The sequence below is a fragment of the Suricata suricatta genome, chromosome 7 (assembly GCF_006229205.1).
Source record: "Suricata suricatta isolate VVHF042 chromosome 7, meerkat_22Aug2017_6uvM2_HiC, whole genome shotgun sequence".
Lineage (NCBI taxonomy): Eukaryota > Metazoa > Chordata > Mammalia > Carnivora > Herpestidae > Suricata > Suricata suricatta.
In genome coordinates, this window is record NC_043706.1 from 85,728,275 (window position 1) to 85,746,835 (window position 18,561).

Here is an 18,561-nt window from a genome sequence, read left to right on the forward strand (position 1 = left end):
TATTGGAATTATTTCAAAATAATTTGAGATGAAGGAGGGAGAATGTGGGATAGACACAGATAAAATAGGATAAGCCCTGATCTGAGAACTATGAATCTGGGACACAGGTACATGGAAGTTTATTCTACTATCATCTCTACTTTTGTGTATATATATATGTGTATATATATATATATATATATATTTTTTTTTTTTTAACTATTCTTCTTGGAAAGTTAAAAAAACAGATGTCTCACAAATGCATATAATCTTACCTTATTGTCAGATGAAGACTGGTTCTTGGTGGCTCTGGGCTGATGAGAACTTTCTGTAGTAAGAGGGTCACTGCACTGACCATTATCTGTTGCCTGTAAGCCTCTACATTTACTCATTCTTCCCAAAAGCAGAGGTTTTGAAACCTATATAAATGCCATGCACATAACACAAAACTTCTTTAGGAAATAAATTCTGGATATCGACTATTGTTTAAAGTTTCTAACACATTTGGAATGATAATTTCCTTAACATTAATTCTCAAAACATAAAACATATTGGTTTGAATTTTTTGAGAACAAGAACTATATATCATACTTTACGCATAAATACACAAACGTCAGTAGCAAATACACTATGCAAACTCCATAAAAAATGACTCTTGGATAATGTGATAATATGCTCAACAAATGTCTTTTTTTTTAATATTTTATTTTTAAGTAATCTCTACACCAATGTGGGACTTGAAGTCACAACTCCAAGATCAACGGTCACACACTCTACGACCAGCCAGGTGCCCCAACAAATGTCTAAATATATGAATGGATACATGCTCTCTACCAAAGACTCATTGGTTAAGTTTTTTCTCCTTACCCTTTCTTCTCTTATAGGAAGTGAAATATCAATAAAAGGATCTTTCACTGTGGAGATCTTAAAAAGAAAACATATTGAAAAATTCAGTTAGAATTCTAATATAGATAATGTAATTCTGTAAAGTCTTAAAGAAATCAAACTTCCCAGGCAACTTAGAATTTTGAGTTAAAAATCATCCCTGGAACAAACAGTGATTTAACTGGGTAGACCAGCACATACTGTTAGTCAAAACAAGATATCCCAACATTTCAATAAATGCAACCCAGTTGAATTTTATAATATTGCCAATATGACTAACCTATAATATTTTAAGTAACTTCAAAATAAACTGTTTAATAAAACTGATTAACTAAAGATATAAACATATTTTTGGTGAAATTGTGCCAAAACATAAATCAAATATAAACATTTAAAAGAAAAAAATAAAGCCATGAACAGAAAAGCCAGAGAGCTTGACTGCATTTTATAGATTTTTAAGGATAATTGTGTTTAAAAAGACTCTCTAGTTTGTGAGAGAGAAATCAACTTCTATGTTGAATATACTAGAAATTTAAGTAATATATCATGTTGACAAATTCTGTGCTTCAATATGACAGGCTAGAAAGAGACGTAACATATAATCCTGATTTTATGACTAGAGAGAAAAGAAAAGTATCTCATTATCTGAGACAGGAAAATGGACATAAAGACCTTCCATTTTATGAACAAAATCTAACAAAAGTTTGCACTCTAAACCATAGGCTTTCAGAAATATTTGTTATCAAGTAATTGAAAACCTATAAAAACTTTTATGTGTTTTAAGTTGTTAAAGTACAGATGGCATTCAAAATAAAAATTATCACTAAATTCAAATATGAGCTTACTTTAAAAAAACTTCAAGTAATAGAAATGTAAACTTTAAATAAAATGTGGTAGATCTCCCTGTTATGTTACTATGTTATTTCTATTAGAATTACCTTTTAGGGTAATGCACAGTTACATAACAAAGTTATTCCCTTCCCTGAGGCTTCTTTCATTTTAATCTAAACAAACAGCTAACACATTCCAGCACAGGAATAGGCTAAAAGAACTTCAAAGGTTTGTCAAGAGGAAAAATAACACTTAAAAATTTATAAATTATGCTTCCTTTCTGGGAGTGAAGATATATTGTAAAGACTTTCAAACACTGTTAAGTAGTCATCTGTCACAAATAAAAATAAATGCTGATGATCATATGTGAAAGAGAATAAAAATGATATGACTGTAATCTATTCCATGTTGAAGTGAATTCCAAAGCACCTACATTTGCACATTCTTCACACATGACTGTGCTAGTTAATTCACCAATAAAGATCCGATCTATGAAGTTCATTTTCACACCTTCTCTTCCATATGCTGCAAAAATAATACTTTTTAATGCAAAAAATATGTCAACCATCAACCTAACAATGTAACATGCTTTTTTTCTGTTGATTCAAAAGACATCTGAATAAGACAGATGACCAGTACCACATTTAATAATATATTTACTGTAGGTTATAATGTCTTTCTCCTTTATAATTCTGTAGAGAATTGACTATCAACTACAGTAGTCTCCAAGAAATAATAAACTATTCTTAAACCTGAGGCAAAATAAGTAAACAATAACCACTGTTCATACCATATCTCAATTGTTCCCATTAAGCAATTTAAAGTCTCTGTGCCTATGTAGATGAGAAAGATTATGTGTTCAGGGTTACACATGTCGGGACCATAACTATGGATACAAAAGTAGACCAGTAAACACAGCATAGGGTAAAGAATTAACCTGGGCAACTAATTACTCAGTTATATATATAAACTGCTCGGTTACATATAAAAAATGACAAAATCATTCTGTTTGGGAAATATTCCCCAAATCAAAGAAAATTAAGCCTGTATGAGTCCCTTCAAAACAATCAGGGGTTGGAATAATATAGATAAAACATACCACACATTCAATGTAGTTTAAGAGGGGTGATAAGTACATGAGGCTTCATCATACTATTCTCTCTACTTTAATAGAACTTTGAAATTCTCATTATGTTACTCATGATGAAAAAATACATCAACAAACCTCATTCCTCTTTCAAACCTCTCTTTTTTGGATCTCTAAGTTCAAATATTATACCAACATTTAAAATCATTTTAAAACATTGTTTGAAGCAGTGAATGACAGAGTCAACTTATAGCTAGATATATCAATAAGTATTTATTAATATAATGATAACCATTTAAAAGGTATGATAAACTAAGATGATTCATTAAGAAAACTGTACTTCAGCTCAGGTCATGATCTCCCAGTTCAGGAGTTCAAGCCCCATATGTGGCTCTCCATTCTCAGCGCAGAGCCTGCTTTGAATCTTCTGTCTCCCTCTCTCTCTCTGCCCCTACCCCCCTCATGCTCTCTTTCTCTCAAAAGTAAATAAAAACATTTAAAAAAGAAAGAAAAAATTGTACAAGGGATTGAAAATGGAAAATATTATACAAAACTGGAAAGAAAAACTGAGCAGTTCTTCTCAGCAGGCACTAGATGGCACTAGCTCAAACAAAAAAAAAGCGTATTTGAGAATCCACATTAAAAAGTCTTGACAATAAACTATTTAAAAAAAAACAAAAACAAAACAAAAAAAATCTTGACCTTTTCACACGAAACTAATTTAACATTGTGTGCCAATTATACTTCAATTAAAAAAAAACTTGAACCCTAACTGCACATTGTTTGGGCAGGTACAATCACAATGTGTGTATATTTGTTTATGAATTATAGACATGCACTATGTACAAATAATACTACAAAAAATGGAAGTTATAAAAGAGAATAAATAAAATACAAATAATATTTTTAAACATTTTCTAAAAATTACTTCAGACTAGCATTAGTTAATATCTGAAGGCAGAATATACAGTTAGAACAAGGTAAATCGCTTATAATATGACATATAAGCCCACATTTAAATACTGATAATTATTAATGATCAGCTTTGATTAGATAATCACTGGTTTTGCTAATACTTTGGATGATGAAGAGTCTACACTAGCAGTAATGTAGACATGTATGCTTGAGTGAGTATTCTCTTCAATAAATGGATTCCTTGCAGGACTCTTTGGAACACTTATGCCCTTTGACTCGTTGAAATATACAATATCCATAAATCCACTTAATGCAAACATAGGTCAACTGCGAAATGACACAATATGATGAACGTGAACTTCCAAGTGAGATTGCTACTTTCAACCACCTTTAAAGTCTCCCTTAGGATAAAGATACCTCAAATAAGGTTATTAGTGTCAATTTATACATCTGATAATTAGTTTTAGTTTTTAAAGTTCCTATGGACACATTCTAACATTTTCTTTCTATGAGCCACTAGATTACCTCACAGACACTGGAGTAAGTACACTCTCTTTTAAGGCCACTGCTTTACAGAATCACTTCACAATATACTCAGTTCTTTTTTTCCTCTAAAGATAAACTTAAGTTTTTCTCCAGGGAGAAAGTTTTAAAGGTGAAAAAATTGACATACCTTTGACCTTTCTTCTAGTATCATCATCAGCAGTTTTAGTAGTTGGGTTGTTAAATGCTTTCAGGATGGCAGCTTGTATTCTCTATAAAACAAGAATTTAATAAGAATCTATACTTGAATGTATTCTTATAGGTTTAGAGTAAGTTTTCACTCTTTTCCCTTCTTTTTCCCACTCTGCCACTCTTAAAAGTAGGGTGAGGGGAAAGTTAGCTAATTATCCTTCAGAAGATTTTTTTTAAAGTAAAGTCTTAATCATAGGTTTTTATATTTGAAGCCACTGTTTGACTTGGACTTCCTGGTGTGAAAATGATACCTAATTCTGCTATTTAAAAAAGGATTACATCAAAGAAAAATAAAATTCAAACTGCAGACCTACCAGAGAATAATAAAAATACTACGTATCAGAATCCAGATACTTTCCACTGTTCAGAAGAAAATTCACAGCCTTAAATATTTAAGTCAATTAAAAAGAATAAAGACAAATGAATAAGGCAACCAACTCACAAATTTAGAAAAAAAACTGAATACCTTTTAAATAAAAAAAGGATTGTGGCTCAGTCGGTTGTATGTCCGACTTTGGCTCAGGTCATGATCTCGCAGTTTGTGGGTTCAAGCCCCGCGTGGGACTCTGTGCTGACAGCTCAGAGCCTGGAGCCTGCTTCAGATTCTGTGTCTCCCTCTCTCTCTGCCTCTCCCCTGCTCACGTTGTCTCTGTCTCTCTCTCAAAAATAAATAAAACATTAAAAATATATTAAATAAATAAATAAGGAGAAAAATACACGTACGTGCATGCACACACGTACGCACACCCTACCACCACCATCACCACCAAATGAGAGCATAAACAAGAAAGACAACAAAGCTTACAGGCAACAAGAGGGCCAGCACCTGAGGCATAAAAGAGGGGTTCCTGGGTGGCTCAGTCCGTTAAGCCTCTGACTCTTGATTTCAGTTCAGGTCATGATCTCACTGTTGGTAGGATGGAGCCCCATAAAGGCTCCACACTGATGGCTCTGAGGCTGTTTGGATTCTCTCTCGGCCCCTCTACCCCACTTGCTCGCTCGCTCTCTCTCTCTCTCTCTCTCTCACTCAAAAACTTAATAGAGGCAAGAGAATTGCTAGGAGCACAGTTAAATGAATTCTAGAATGATGCTTGTACATCAAATGCAAGAGACAACCAATCCAGAGTGAAGCGGTGAGACTTGGGAAGACAGACATGCTGTCAACATCAAGATCCCCTCTGCTGTTGTACCTCGCTTTACATCTGAAAACAGAATACAGGGGGAGTGAGCTGCTAATGTCCTTACTCTCCACCCCACACTGTGCTGTGGATCAGCAGAGGATACACAGTACCCCCAGAGCTGTTCTGCTCTGACCTACTCCTGAGAGCAAGGAGGTGGGCCCATGATGAACTCAGATACGGAAAATACAGAGCAGCCTCTAACCTTTCTGGAAGACAGCTAGCACCTGGTCTTTCCTTTATCTCTGCCAGTTGCTTCAACTTTGACAAGAATGGCACAGAATACATTCATGATCTTGCCCACTGACTTCCCCAGAAAGATCTCTCAGAAATTCTAAAAAGTCAAAGTCAGACGAAGTTCCAGACTCTCTCCCAATCCCTCTTCTTTTGGGAGCCTTCATCCAACAATGGCAATAAGTTTGTGCTTGCCACCCAGTTATGCAAAACTAAACTATCTATTGTTTAAGCATACATAGGTAGCTCCCAAAATATAAGAAAAGGCAATGAAATGATTACCATAAAAGTAAAAAAAAAAAAAAAAGTGATTAGCCCTGATAAGGAAGCCATGTTTGAAAACAAGGTACTAAAAACATTCTATTTTCTAAAACACTGGGTGTGGTGGTGAAAAGTGCTAGTAGCATAAATTATCTTTAAATTAAAAAGAATAAAGAAAATGAATTAGGCAGTTTTAAATTGTACATACATCTGTATACATTCTTCTGTATGTAGGATACATTATATGGTAAGCTTTCAACACCTTCCCCCAATAATTGTGAAACTGAGTTTTGTTTATTAACTGGCTTATGATCAGCACATTATTTCTAGAACTGCTCACTATTCTCTTCAAGCATATTCTGAAAGTTGATACAAGATTCAAAAACTTAAATATATATGAAGTAGTGTATAAAAGTAAACATGCAGCAATCCATACCATGTCATAGTGTCTTGAAATATATGTGAAGAAAATAAAAATTAAAATGTATCCCCAAAGCTATATTGAAATAATATCCAATTCAGACTCAATAAATTTGAAAATTGATGCAATTCAGGTATTATCTGAGCTAAAGTTGACTTTTATACCTTCAAAATAGAATTTGTTGAACTATTATAGGCAAATGATATAAATTCCATTCTCAGGAGGATGGACTCAAATAGAGATTTCAATAAATACCATGTTTTATACTAAATACTAAATATTTAGCATAACTATAAAAATCCTCTCTAGCTACTAAAGATAAAAACTCCTTTGTTTATAAATTTATTTCACAATTTCAATATTTTAATAATTCAAACATGACTTTCAGTATTATTTAATGAGCTTTACCATTTTCTAAAATGTAAGCTATAATGTCAAACTCTTACAAAATAAAACAATGATGTTGTTTTAATTATTAACTTTTAAACAATTAGACATTTGCTTTTTTATTGTATCTTAGCCATAAAATTTATATTCTCTAAACTGTTAAGGAGTTAATAAATAGGTAATTCATCAAGTTGAATAAAATAAATGGGTTTAGGTCCATTTACAGACTCTCATTGTTAATAGCTGTGCTTTGAACCATTTAGGATTAAAAAAAAAAGACTTTAGCCAGGGTACTGCCAACAACTGCAGCACATTAATCAATTAGCCATGTCAAGGTTCAACTATTTCAAATCTCCACCATAAACTTCTTTCAAAGATAAGAATACAAAACACTCACAGTTTAAGTTACAGAGATATTCTGCCTTTAAAATAATCCTAGCCAATAAAGTATTAGTGATATACCTTTAAGAATAAAATTGTAGTATCATTAATTTGGTGATAGCTCAAATTCAAGCAAGTGAAGAAGCATATATCTGTAAGTGGAAAAGACCGCCTATAGAAGAAGTTCTTGTAGGAAATTTGCTTTTATTTGTTTCACCTGTGAAAAGTTTAAATTTTTGCACAAATGACCCCTTTAGCACTCTATTTGGCAGGAGCATGTTAGATCTCTCAACTTTATAGAGTTATAAGAAAAAAAATTTAATGAAAATGAGAAAAGGAGGTCAGTAGTTTTTAATCATCACTACAAGATTCTGGTGGCAGACATGACACTGCAGCCTTTCTTCGGCAGGAAACACATGGCAGTGACGAACAGCTGTGGGGTTCCCAGGCCAGACAATGCAGCTCCACTCGGGTACTCACTGGAAGCAACTGGCACCACAGTCCTTGCTTACGGGACTGAATAAACCCACAGACATGACACTTTAGTTCTGCCACACCATCTGAAACCCTCAAATAGAGGAAGAAAGATCAGAGATTTCAAAAAGCAAGGTTTCCCACTGTATTGCCAGAGTTTTTAAGGTATTGTGAATCCTGATGCACCATTATGACAGAACAATAACTTAACTATAGCCAAGAATACCATCAATAGAAGTGAAACTAAGAAAAAAATAATAGGGATAGATTTTATACTTTTATTTGTAATGTCAACAGACAAAAACAATGTAGAGAACTGATTTTTAATTCCATTTATAATGATCCATGACCATATAGTAAATGTATCCTTGTAAGTCATAGTGGAAAAAAAAGTGATTCTAGAAACTGATAGTCTGAATTAATCTTAAAGTAAATCCTATATATCTGTATGTTCAGAAGCATCAATATGCATTTATCATTCACAATACAAATTCCTGTTTGTATCTCTCCCCACCTTGCTACCTTCTATCAACTCCCTCAACAAGAATGTCCATATGCCAAAGTTACTGAATCACATTTACTACTACTTCAAATAGTGAAATAATTATGGTTAAATTTTAAACAGCAAGCTTAGGGGTGCCTGGGTGGCTCAATCAGTCTGACTCTTGATTTTGGCTCAGGTCCTCACAGTTTGTGAGTTTAAGCCCTGGATTACAGAGCTGATAGCACAGAGCCTGCTTAAGATTCTTTCTCCCTCTCTCTCTGCCCCCTTCCTCGCTCATGCACTCCCTGTCTCTCAAAAATAATAAACTTTCAAAAGTTAAAACTAAATGAATAAACAGCAAGCTTAAAAATGTATTATTTATACTGGTCACTGATGATTAAGCACTAAACTATGCTTTTAATAAGCAGTACTGTATCGAATTAGAATTTGTTTCGTTGTCAGAAAGACAAGTTTGAGTCGCCCATTCTTGGCATCAGTTTCTAAATCTAAGAAAATATGATGAAATATCAGCTCAGGAGCATTGTGCAATGTCCTCAAAACTTAATTGTAAATACCTTCTTTTTTTAAATGTTTACTTATTTTGAGAGAGAAAGACAGAGAGCGAGCGGGGAAGGGGCAGAGAGAGATGGAGACACAGAATCTGAAGCAGGTTCCAGGCTCTGAGCTGTCAGCACAGAGCCAGACGTGGGGCTCAAGCCCACAAACCACGAAATCATGACCTGAGCTGAAGTTGGACACTTAACCAACTGAGCCACCCAGGCACTCCAATTGTAAATATCTTAATTGATTTTTAAAAACAAATTATAGGTAAAACACAATGTGTTATCCTACCATTTTATCAGTTCATTCAAATTACAATCTATTCAAAAGAACAGTAAATCTCCAAGAAAGTAGGTAGTATAACTTATTTAAGAAACTGTTTTTTCCCCAATTCAAATTCTCAACAGAAATTGTCCATTTCAAGGTTAAGCACAGACAACTTATTCAACAAACAAATCACTGGGCACCTACTACGTGCAAGGAACATGGGATACAGAGATAATACACAGTATCATTCCTTGCGGAGATGACCAACTCAGAGAGGTGACAACAAAATAACTCTAAATAAAAGACAGTAGGGTTCATAATTAAAACACATAAAGTAGATCCAGAGGGGGAGATAGTGTGGAGTAGGCGGACCGTAGGCTCACATCAGCCCATGAATACAACTATCAAATCATCCTGCATGTCCCAGAAATCCCCTGAAGACGGGCAGAACAAACTCCACAACTGAAGATAGAGAAGAGGCCACAGTGAAGAAGGTGGGAAGTGCAGAGACCTGGTTTGGGAGAGAAGCAAATTATGGCCACTGCAGTGGGGAGCTGCAGTCCTAGAGAAGGGGAGAGACTCACATCCAGGGAGCACATGGGGAAAATGAGTCCTCATAGCGAATGGCTTGGAAAGCAAAAGAGCCTGAATTTTGTGAATTCTGGCAACAAGTAGTGCTTAAAACCTGGAATTTTAAAGGTCAAAGGACGTGGCTAGGCTACTGCTGAGAGGTCACTAAGCTGCTCTTGGAGAGAAAGCAGGCAGACATCACATGGACATACAGCAAAAGAGCAGTCTGAAGAGCAACTGGGCCACAGAGGTTATTTACTGATCTCCAAGTGCATCCCAGAGAGACAGCACTCACAGAGAGACTCCTCTCGGGACAAACGAACTGGTAGGTACAATCTTCCTCCCCCACTTCTCAGCGTAGGTTAAGGGCCACTGCAGGAGTGGGGATAGTACTGATACTCACCACCTAACTTGCTTACACCAAGCCCTGCTCCCCTATGCTCTGTTGGAACTGCCCTTCTCAGTCACATTTGCCTTAGTCCCAGGGCCGTGGGCCCCGTTCCCCGGAAGACCAGCTCAATCCCTGCCCACACACAGCTCCCCATGTGGGAATCTGCAGGGCCTCCATTCTGGCAGTGGTGGTGATAGGTCTCAGTTAAAACTCACCATGTTCAAAAGACACCTGGCTGGCTCAGGTGGAAGGGCATGTGATTACTGATCTTGAGGTTTTGAGTCTGGGCCCACACTGAGTTAATTCCCTAAAGTGCCAGGCCCTAGGGAACAGGGGACAGTAACAGGGCAGGGCACTACAGGACTTCCTCTTCATTAGGCCACTGAACAGGGAACACAGCTGACTTTCTTTTCTTTTTTTTTAAATAGTTTTATTACCACTTTGGTTTCCATATCACCCAGTGCTCTTCCCCACAAGTGCGCCTCTCCACAACCATCACCCCTCTTCTCCTTCCCCCTCCCTCTTCAGCCCTTAGTTTGTTCTCAGCATTCAAAGGTCTCTCATGATTTGCCTCACTCTCTCTCCCCAACTCTTCCCCCACCCTTTCCCCTTCCCATGGTCCCCTGTTAGGTTTCTCCTGTTCTGCTAGACCTATGAGTGCAAACATATGGTATCTGTCCGTCTCTGCCTTATTTCACTTAGCATGACTCCCTCTAGGTCCATCCATTTTGTTACAAATGGCCATATTTCATTCTTTCTCATTGCCATGTAGTATTCCATTGTATAGATAAACCACATCTTCTTGATCCATTCATCAGGTGATGGACATTTAGGCTCTTTCCATGATTTGGCTGTTGTTGACATTGCTGCTATGAACATTGGGGTACATGTGACCGCTGACTTTCTTTACACAGAGAAACAGGTCCAGAGGCTCAGACAATATGAGTAGAGAAATTTGTACAAAATGAAAAAACAGAAGAAGGCCATGGCCAGAGATCAAAGCAAAACAGATACAAGTAACATGCCTGATGGAATATTTAAAGCAATGATTATTGTGATATTCACTGGACTTGGGTAAAGAGTGGAAGACATCAGTGAGACCCTTGACACAGAGATTAAAAATAATCAGAGATGAAGAGTACAACAAACAAGGTTAGAAGCATGCTTGGTGCAAAGTACAGTAGGCTGGAAAAAGCAGAGGAATGAATTAATGACCTAGAAGACAGAGTAATGGAAAGTAATCAAGTTGAACAAAAGAGGGGTGAAAAAAGAATTATGCAAAACAAAAAGAGATTTGGGGAACTCAGTGACTCCATCTAATGTCATAACATTCGTACTCCAAGAGTCCCAGAAGAAGGAGAGAAAGAAAGGGGGCAGAATATTTATTTGAAGAAATAATAGCTGAAAACTTCCCTAATCTGGGGAAGAAAACAGATATTCAAATCCAACAAAAATCAACAAAAGCAGGCCAACACCGAGACATACTGTAATTAAATTGACAAAATATAGTGATAAAGAAAAAATTTTTAAAGCAGCAGTTTGAAAAGAAGACAGTTACATACAAAGGAAACCCCGTAAGGCCATCAAGGGATTTTTTTAGCCAACACTTTCCAAGCCAGAAGGCTAGGGTTTGATATATTCAAAGTGCTGCATGGGACAAAATCTGCAGCCAAGTGCACTCTATCCAGCAACGCTGCCATTCCGAATAGAAGAAGAGGTAAAGAGTTTCCCAGACAAATAAAAACCAAAACAGTTTGTGACCACTAAACCAGCTCTGCATTGGGGACTCTCTGAGTGGAAAGGAAAAACCAAAGGTGACAGTATGAAGGTAGGAAACACAAAGCAGTAAAAGTGAGTATTTCTGTAAAAAAAATAAAACAACCAAAAAACAGTAGAAGAACTCTTAAAATAAAAGGATGTAAAACATGACATCATATACCTAAAACATGGGGAGAAAAGGAGTAAAGAATGAGTTCAAACTTAAATGACCATGTACTTCATAGAGACTGCTATATGCAAAATATATAATATACAAACCTGAAGGTAATGACAAATCAAAAACCACTAATAAATATGCAAAGAATAAAGAGAAAGAAATCATATCACTATATGTATCATGAAGAAATACATCACTAAAGGAAACTAGCAAACTATAAAAAAGAAAAAGAGAAAGGATCAGAGAAAATCTTCAGAAACAACCACAAAACAAGTAATACAATGGGAAAAATACATTTCTATCAATAATTACTTTGAATGTAAATGCAATAAATTCTTCAATCAAAAGACATAGGGTGATAGAATGGATATAAAAAAAGGACCCATCTAAACACTACCTATAGGAGACAAATTTCAGACCTAAAGACACCTGCAGATTCAAAGTGAGGGGATGGAGAAACATTTATCATGCAAAAGGATGTCAAAGAAAGCCAGGGTAGCAATACTTAAATTGGACAAAATAGACTTTAAAACAGAGACTATAATAAGAGACAAAGAAGGACACTATCTAATCATAAGGGGGACAATCCAACAAAAAGATAGAATAATTATAAATATTTATGCACCCACATACATAACACAGTTAATCACAGGGATGCCTGGGTGACTCAGTCACTTAAGCATCCAACTTTGGCTCAGGTGATGATCTCACAGTTCATGAATTCGAGCCCTGCATCATGCTTTGTGCTGACAGCTCAGAGACTAGAGCCTGCTTCAGATTCTGTGTCTCCCTCACCCTCTGCCCCTCCCCCACTTGGACTCTGTCTCTCTGTGCCTCTCAAAAATAAATAAATGTTAAAAACCTTTAAAAAAGTTAATAAACATAAAGGAACTAGTTGATAAAAATACAATAATAGTAGGGGGCTTTAACACCCCACTTCTATCAATGGACGGATCATCAAAACAAAAATTCAACAAGGAAACAATGGCTTTGAGTGACACACTGAGCCAGATGGATATAGCAGACAAATTCAGAACATTCCATCCTAAAACAGCAGAATACACAGTCTTTTCACGTGCACATGGAACACTCTCCAGAACAGATTATATAGTAGACCAAAAAACAAGTCTCAAATTCAAGAGGATCAAAGTCATACCATGCATCTTTTCTAACCATAAAACTATGAAACTAGAAATCAATCATAAAGAAAAACTGAAAGACCACAAATACATGAAGGTTAAATGCTATGCTACTAAACTAAGCCAGGAAATAAAAGAAGAAATAAAAAATTACATAGAAATAAATTAAAAAAATCACAACAGTCTAAAACTTTTGAGATTCAGGAAAAGCAGTTCTAAAAGTGAAGCTTACAGCAATACAGGCTTACCTCAAGAAGCAAGAAAAATCTCAAACAACCTAACCATACACCTAGAGGAACTAGAAAAAGAACAAACTAAAACTACCAGAAGGAAAGAAATAATAAGGATTAGAGCAGAAATAAAAGTATAAAAACAAGAGAACAGATCAATGAAACCTAGAGCTATATCTTCAAAACTAAAATAAACTAAATTGATAAACCTCTAGCCAAACTTATCAAGACAACAGAAAAGAGCTCAAATAAATAAATAAAATTATAAACAAGAGAAGTAACAACCAACACCACAGAAATGCAATTAAAAAAGATTATGTAAAACTATATGTCAAAAATTGGACAACCTAGAAGAAATGAATAAATTCCTACAAACATAAAAACTACCAAACTGAAAGAGAAAGGAATAGAAAATTTAGACAGAAAACCAGCAAAGAAACTGAATAAGTAATCAAAAAATCCAAAAAAACAAAAGTTCAGGTCCAGATGGCTTCACAGGCAAATGGTACCAAACATTTCAGGAAGAGTTAATACCTATTCTCAAACTATTCCAAAAGTTAGAAAAGGAAGGAAAATTTCCAAGTTCATTCTATGAAGCCAGCATTACACCGATACCAAAACCAGACAAAGACACCACAAAAAAAGAGAACTACAGACCAATCTCTCTGATAAACATGGATGCAAAAATCCTCAACCAAATTTTGCAAACTGAATCTAACAATACATTAAAAAAAATCATTCACCATAATCGAGTGGGATTTATTCTGGGTTGCAAGCGTAGTTCAATATTCACAAATCCAGTCAACATGATACATCACCTCAACAAGCAAAGGATAGGAACCATATAATCATTACAATAAATGCAGAAAAAGCAAGCCTTTGACAAAATACAAAAAAAAAAAAAAAAGCCTCAACAAAGTAGGTTTAGAGGAAACATACCTCAACATTATAAAAGCCATATATGAAAAACCCACAGCTAATATCATTCTTAGTAGGGAAAAACTGAAAGCTTTCTCCCTAAGGTCAGGAACAAGACAAGGATGCACACCTTTTTTATTCAATGTAGTACTGGAAGTCCTAGCCACAGCAGTCAGACAACAAAAAGAAATAAAGAGCATCTAAATTGGGAAGGCAGAAGTAAAACTTTCACTATTTTCAGTTGACATACAATATAATACAAAAAATCTTAAAGAATGAGAAAGAACTGCTGGTACTGATAAATGAATTCAGTAAAGTCTCAGTATACAAAATCAACATAGAGAAATCTATTACATTTCTATACATCAGTAATGAAGCAGCAGAAACAGAAATTAAGCAAACAATCCCATTTACAATTGCACCAAAAGTAAAATACCTAAGAATAAACCTAACAAAGAGGTAAAAGAACAGTACTCTGAAAACTATACAACACTGATGAAAGAAATTGATGATGATACAAAGAAATGGAAAGACAGGGGCACCTGGGTAGCTCAGTCGGTTGAGCATCTGACTTCAGCTCAGGTCATGATCTCACAGTTTGTGATTTCGAGGAAATGAACCCACAATTATATGGTCAATTAAACTTCAACAAAGTAAGTAAGAATATCCAACAGGGAAAAGATGGTCTCTTCAACAAATAGTGTTCGAAAAGCTAGCCAGTCATTTGCAAAAGGATGAAACTGGACTACTCTGTTACACTGTACACAAAAATAAATTCAAAATGGATTAAAGACCTACATGTGAAATATGAAACCATAAAAATCTCAGAAAAGGACACAGGCAGTAACTTTTTGGACATCGGCCATAGCAACTTCTTTCTAGATAGGTCTCCTGAGGCAAGAGAAACAAAAACAAACTATTGGGATTAAATCAAAATAAAAAGCTTCTGCACAGCAAAGGAAACAATCAACAAAACTAAATGCAACTCCAGAATGGGAGACGATATTTGGAGATGACATACCCAGTAAAGGGTTAGTATCCAAAATGTATAAAGAACTGATATAACTCAACACACACACACACACAAACACACACACACACACACACACACACACACACACACACACAATAATCTAATTACCAAATGGGCATGAAAGACATGAACAGACATTTCTCCAAAGAACATGCACACAGCCAAGAGACACATGAAAAGATGCTCCTCATTCATCATTAGGGAAATGTGAATCAAAACTACAATGAGATCATTTCATACTTGTCAGAATGGGTAAGAGAAAAAATATAAGAAACAACAGCTATTAGCGAGGATATGGAGAAAAAGGAACCCTTGTGTACTGTTGAGAATGCAAGCTAGTGCAGCCACTCTGGATGAGGTTCCTCAAAAACGTTAAAAAGAGAACTACCCTATCATCCAGCAATCGCACTGCTGGGTATTTACCCAAAGAGTAACACTAATTCAAAGGGATACATGCACCTCTATGTTTATTGCAGTATTATTTATAACAGCCAAATTATAGAAGCAGTCCAAGTGTCCATCAATTAATGAATGAATAAAAATGTGGTACACTTATAAAATGGAATATTATTCCGCCTCAGAAAAGAATCAAGTCTTACCATTTGCAACAACATGGATGGAACTAGAGAGGGATCTAAGTGAAGTCAGTTAGTCAGAGAAGGACAAATACCATATGATTTTACTTACATGTAGAATTTAAGAAACAAAATGAATGCACAAAGGGGAAATAAAAGAGAGAGAAGCCAAGAAACGGAGTCTTAACTACAGAGAACAAACTGATGATTACCTAAGAGGAGGTGAGTGGGGGGATGGGTGAAATAGGTGATGGGATTTGGGAGCGCACCTGCTGTGCTGAGTACCAGCTGATGTATGGAATTGTTGAATCACTATATTGTACATCTGAAACTAATATAACACCATATGTTAACTAACTGGAACTAAAATACAAACTTAAATATACATAATACAGATATAAATATACATAAACTATACATATATCAAGTAGAGAGATGGCAGAAAAGGATTGACACCTTTAAAAGTTGAAATTAATTAATTTAATATGGAAGTCAATACATAGCCAATTAAGAACAGGTCTGTAATAAAAACAATGTTTGGCAGAGAAGAGAGTGATTAACTCATTCTTTAAGATAAAAAAAATATCAGAACTCTATTTACTGAAAACTAGAATACTACAATATTACAATTTGAGGTAAGATTTTATTTTTCTTTATTTTCGTTTATTTATTTTGAGAGAAAGAGAAATAAAGAAAGAGCGAGCGCAAGTAGGGGAGAGGCAGAGAGAGAGGGAGGGGGTCAGAAGCAAGCTCCGTGCTGTCAGAATGGAGCCCAACTTGGGGCTTGATCCCATGAATCATAAAATCATGACCTGAAGCCAAGATCAAGAGTCTTGTGGAGCACCTGGGTGGCTCAGTCGGTTAAGCATCCAACTTCGGCTCAGGTCATGATCTCACAGTTTGTGGGTTCGAGCCCCGCATCAGGCTCTGTGCTGACAGCTAGCTCAAAGCCTGGAGCCTGTCTTCGGATTCTGTCTCTCCCTCTCTCTGACCCTCCTCTGCTCACACTGTCTCTCTCTCTCTCTCAAAAACAAATAAAACATTAAAAAAAAAAAGAGTCTTGTGCTTAACCAACTAAGCCACTCACGCACCCCTCAAGGTAAGATTTTAAAAAACAAAAAGAGGAGGATCACCCTTGCCTAGTGTCATAGTAACAAGCTATCACAAGAATATAAGTACTTCATTTTCACATGGTTACTCTGCTACATAGTAGCATAAAGTAAGCAGCATATGTACCTTGAATGGAAAACAGGATTTCCCCTATTACGACAATTATGATTGAGAAGGCATGCCTGCAGTAGTAGGTTGAGAACGATTCTGAGGCTGAATCCAGACTCAGCAGAACTGTTACGAATGACTAACTATGTCCTGCTCTGAGCGAGAGAGGAAAATGGAGGATATGTGCTGTGTACTTGACATCTTTAATATCTTGTGTTTTCTCTGAAAAATTGTATCCCATTTATAGGACCCCACCAAAAAGGTTGAATTTAACTCATTTACTATTAAAGGAACTACCACCCAGTCAATTAAGGGATAGGATGACAATGAACACGGGAATCTCTCCAGGCCATGAGCCATTCTTTCTTTTCTCCGAAACATTCCCTGATCCAGGAGGCTTGGCTACCACTTCCCTAATTACAAGTGACTTAACCTTGAATGGCTCCTAACCCAACATGAGGGAACAAAGTTTCTCTTCAGAGCTGGGATTCACAAACAGCCAGTTTTGTTTTTATATATGTGGAACTGCAACATGTGCAAAACAGGAAGGTCATATGCTATCATTCAAAGAGAGAAGCTGAGAAACTACGTAGTTTGCAAGGAGATGAATAACGAAAATCTACAGGGCCAAAGAAACAAGGGAAATAAGGAGAATATTCTCTGGATTCCTGAGAACCTTCCTGTTCTTATCTCCCTACCTATACCTCCCTTCATCGAGATTCTTAGATTCCCTTTTCTTTATTTAAGCTAGCTTGAATTGTTATTTACAGTCAAAGGGTATTAATAAAGGATAATGGGGTTGCAAAAGGATAAACGAAAATAATCTTTTAGAAGAACTAGCCAAAGATAAATAAATAAAGGAATAAATAGAATAGTTAGAAAAAAAATCAAATTACTTCTCAATCTGTATTAAATTTATGGTAGAAATCAATTTCTTCAGTTTTGTACCCTCTTCTTAAAGAGTATGTGTTATTAATTTGAAGAAATCTGACCTTTGTTTCTTCTGTCCTCACTGCGTCCAGCAAATAGTGCAGAAGCTCCTGACTGTCTTGTTGCTGGAAACCTTTAAATCGAGGGGCCCTAGGATTTAAAACAAATCAGGAAAGAAAACAGATAATTTCATCAATACATTACTACCATCAAAAGTCATATTGTTAATGACTACATGATTAATGTATTTGAAAGAGAGTGTGTATGTGCATGGAGGGGAGAGGCAGAGAGAGAGAGGGAGAGAATCCCAAGCAGGCTCCAGGTTGTCAGCCCGGAGCCCAATGCAGGGCTCAATCCTACAAACCTTGGTCACTTAACCTACTGAGCCCCCCAAGCATCCTTCATCTAAAATCATTTTTAAATAACATATCTTCAAAGATTGTATATAGTCCTTTTACCACTAGGTAAAAAAAAAAAAACAAATATGATCACTGCTCCAGTTAGGATGTGATCTTAAGTACACAGAGAATAATTTAGTTAT

At 35.8% G+C, this 18,561-nt stretch overlaps 1 protein-coding gene across 10 annotated transcripts in view; it reads right to left on the minus strand.

Moving 5' to 3' along the window:
• Positions 1 to 18,561, minus strand: part of USP45 (ubiquitin specific peptidase 45) — a 76,058-nt gene that overhangs the window by 12,908 nt on the left and 44,589 nt on the right. For all 10 annotated transcript variants that reach the window (XR_003910644.1, XM_029944300.1, XM_029944298.1 and 7 more), the window contains 5 exons: positions 18,083 to 18,170; positions 4,371 to 4,452; positions 2,129 to 2,220; positions 847 to 903; positions 255 to 398 (listed from right to left, as the gene is read on the minus strand). Coding sequence is in view for 9 of the 10 variants with exons in the window: in XM_029944300.1 (XP_029800160.1) it covers positions 255 to 398; positions 847 to 903; positions 2,129 to 2,220; positions 4,371 to 4,452; positions 18,083 to 18,170 (463 nt within the window). In the remaining variant the exon portion in view is untranslated. The remainder of the gene's footprint in view (positions 1 to 254; positions 399 to 846; positions 904 to 2,128; positions 2,221 to 4,370; positions 4,453 to 18,082; positions 18,171 to 18,561) is intronic.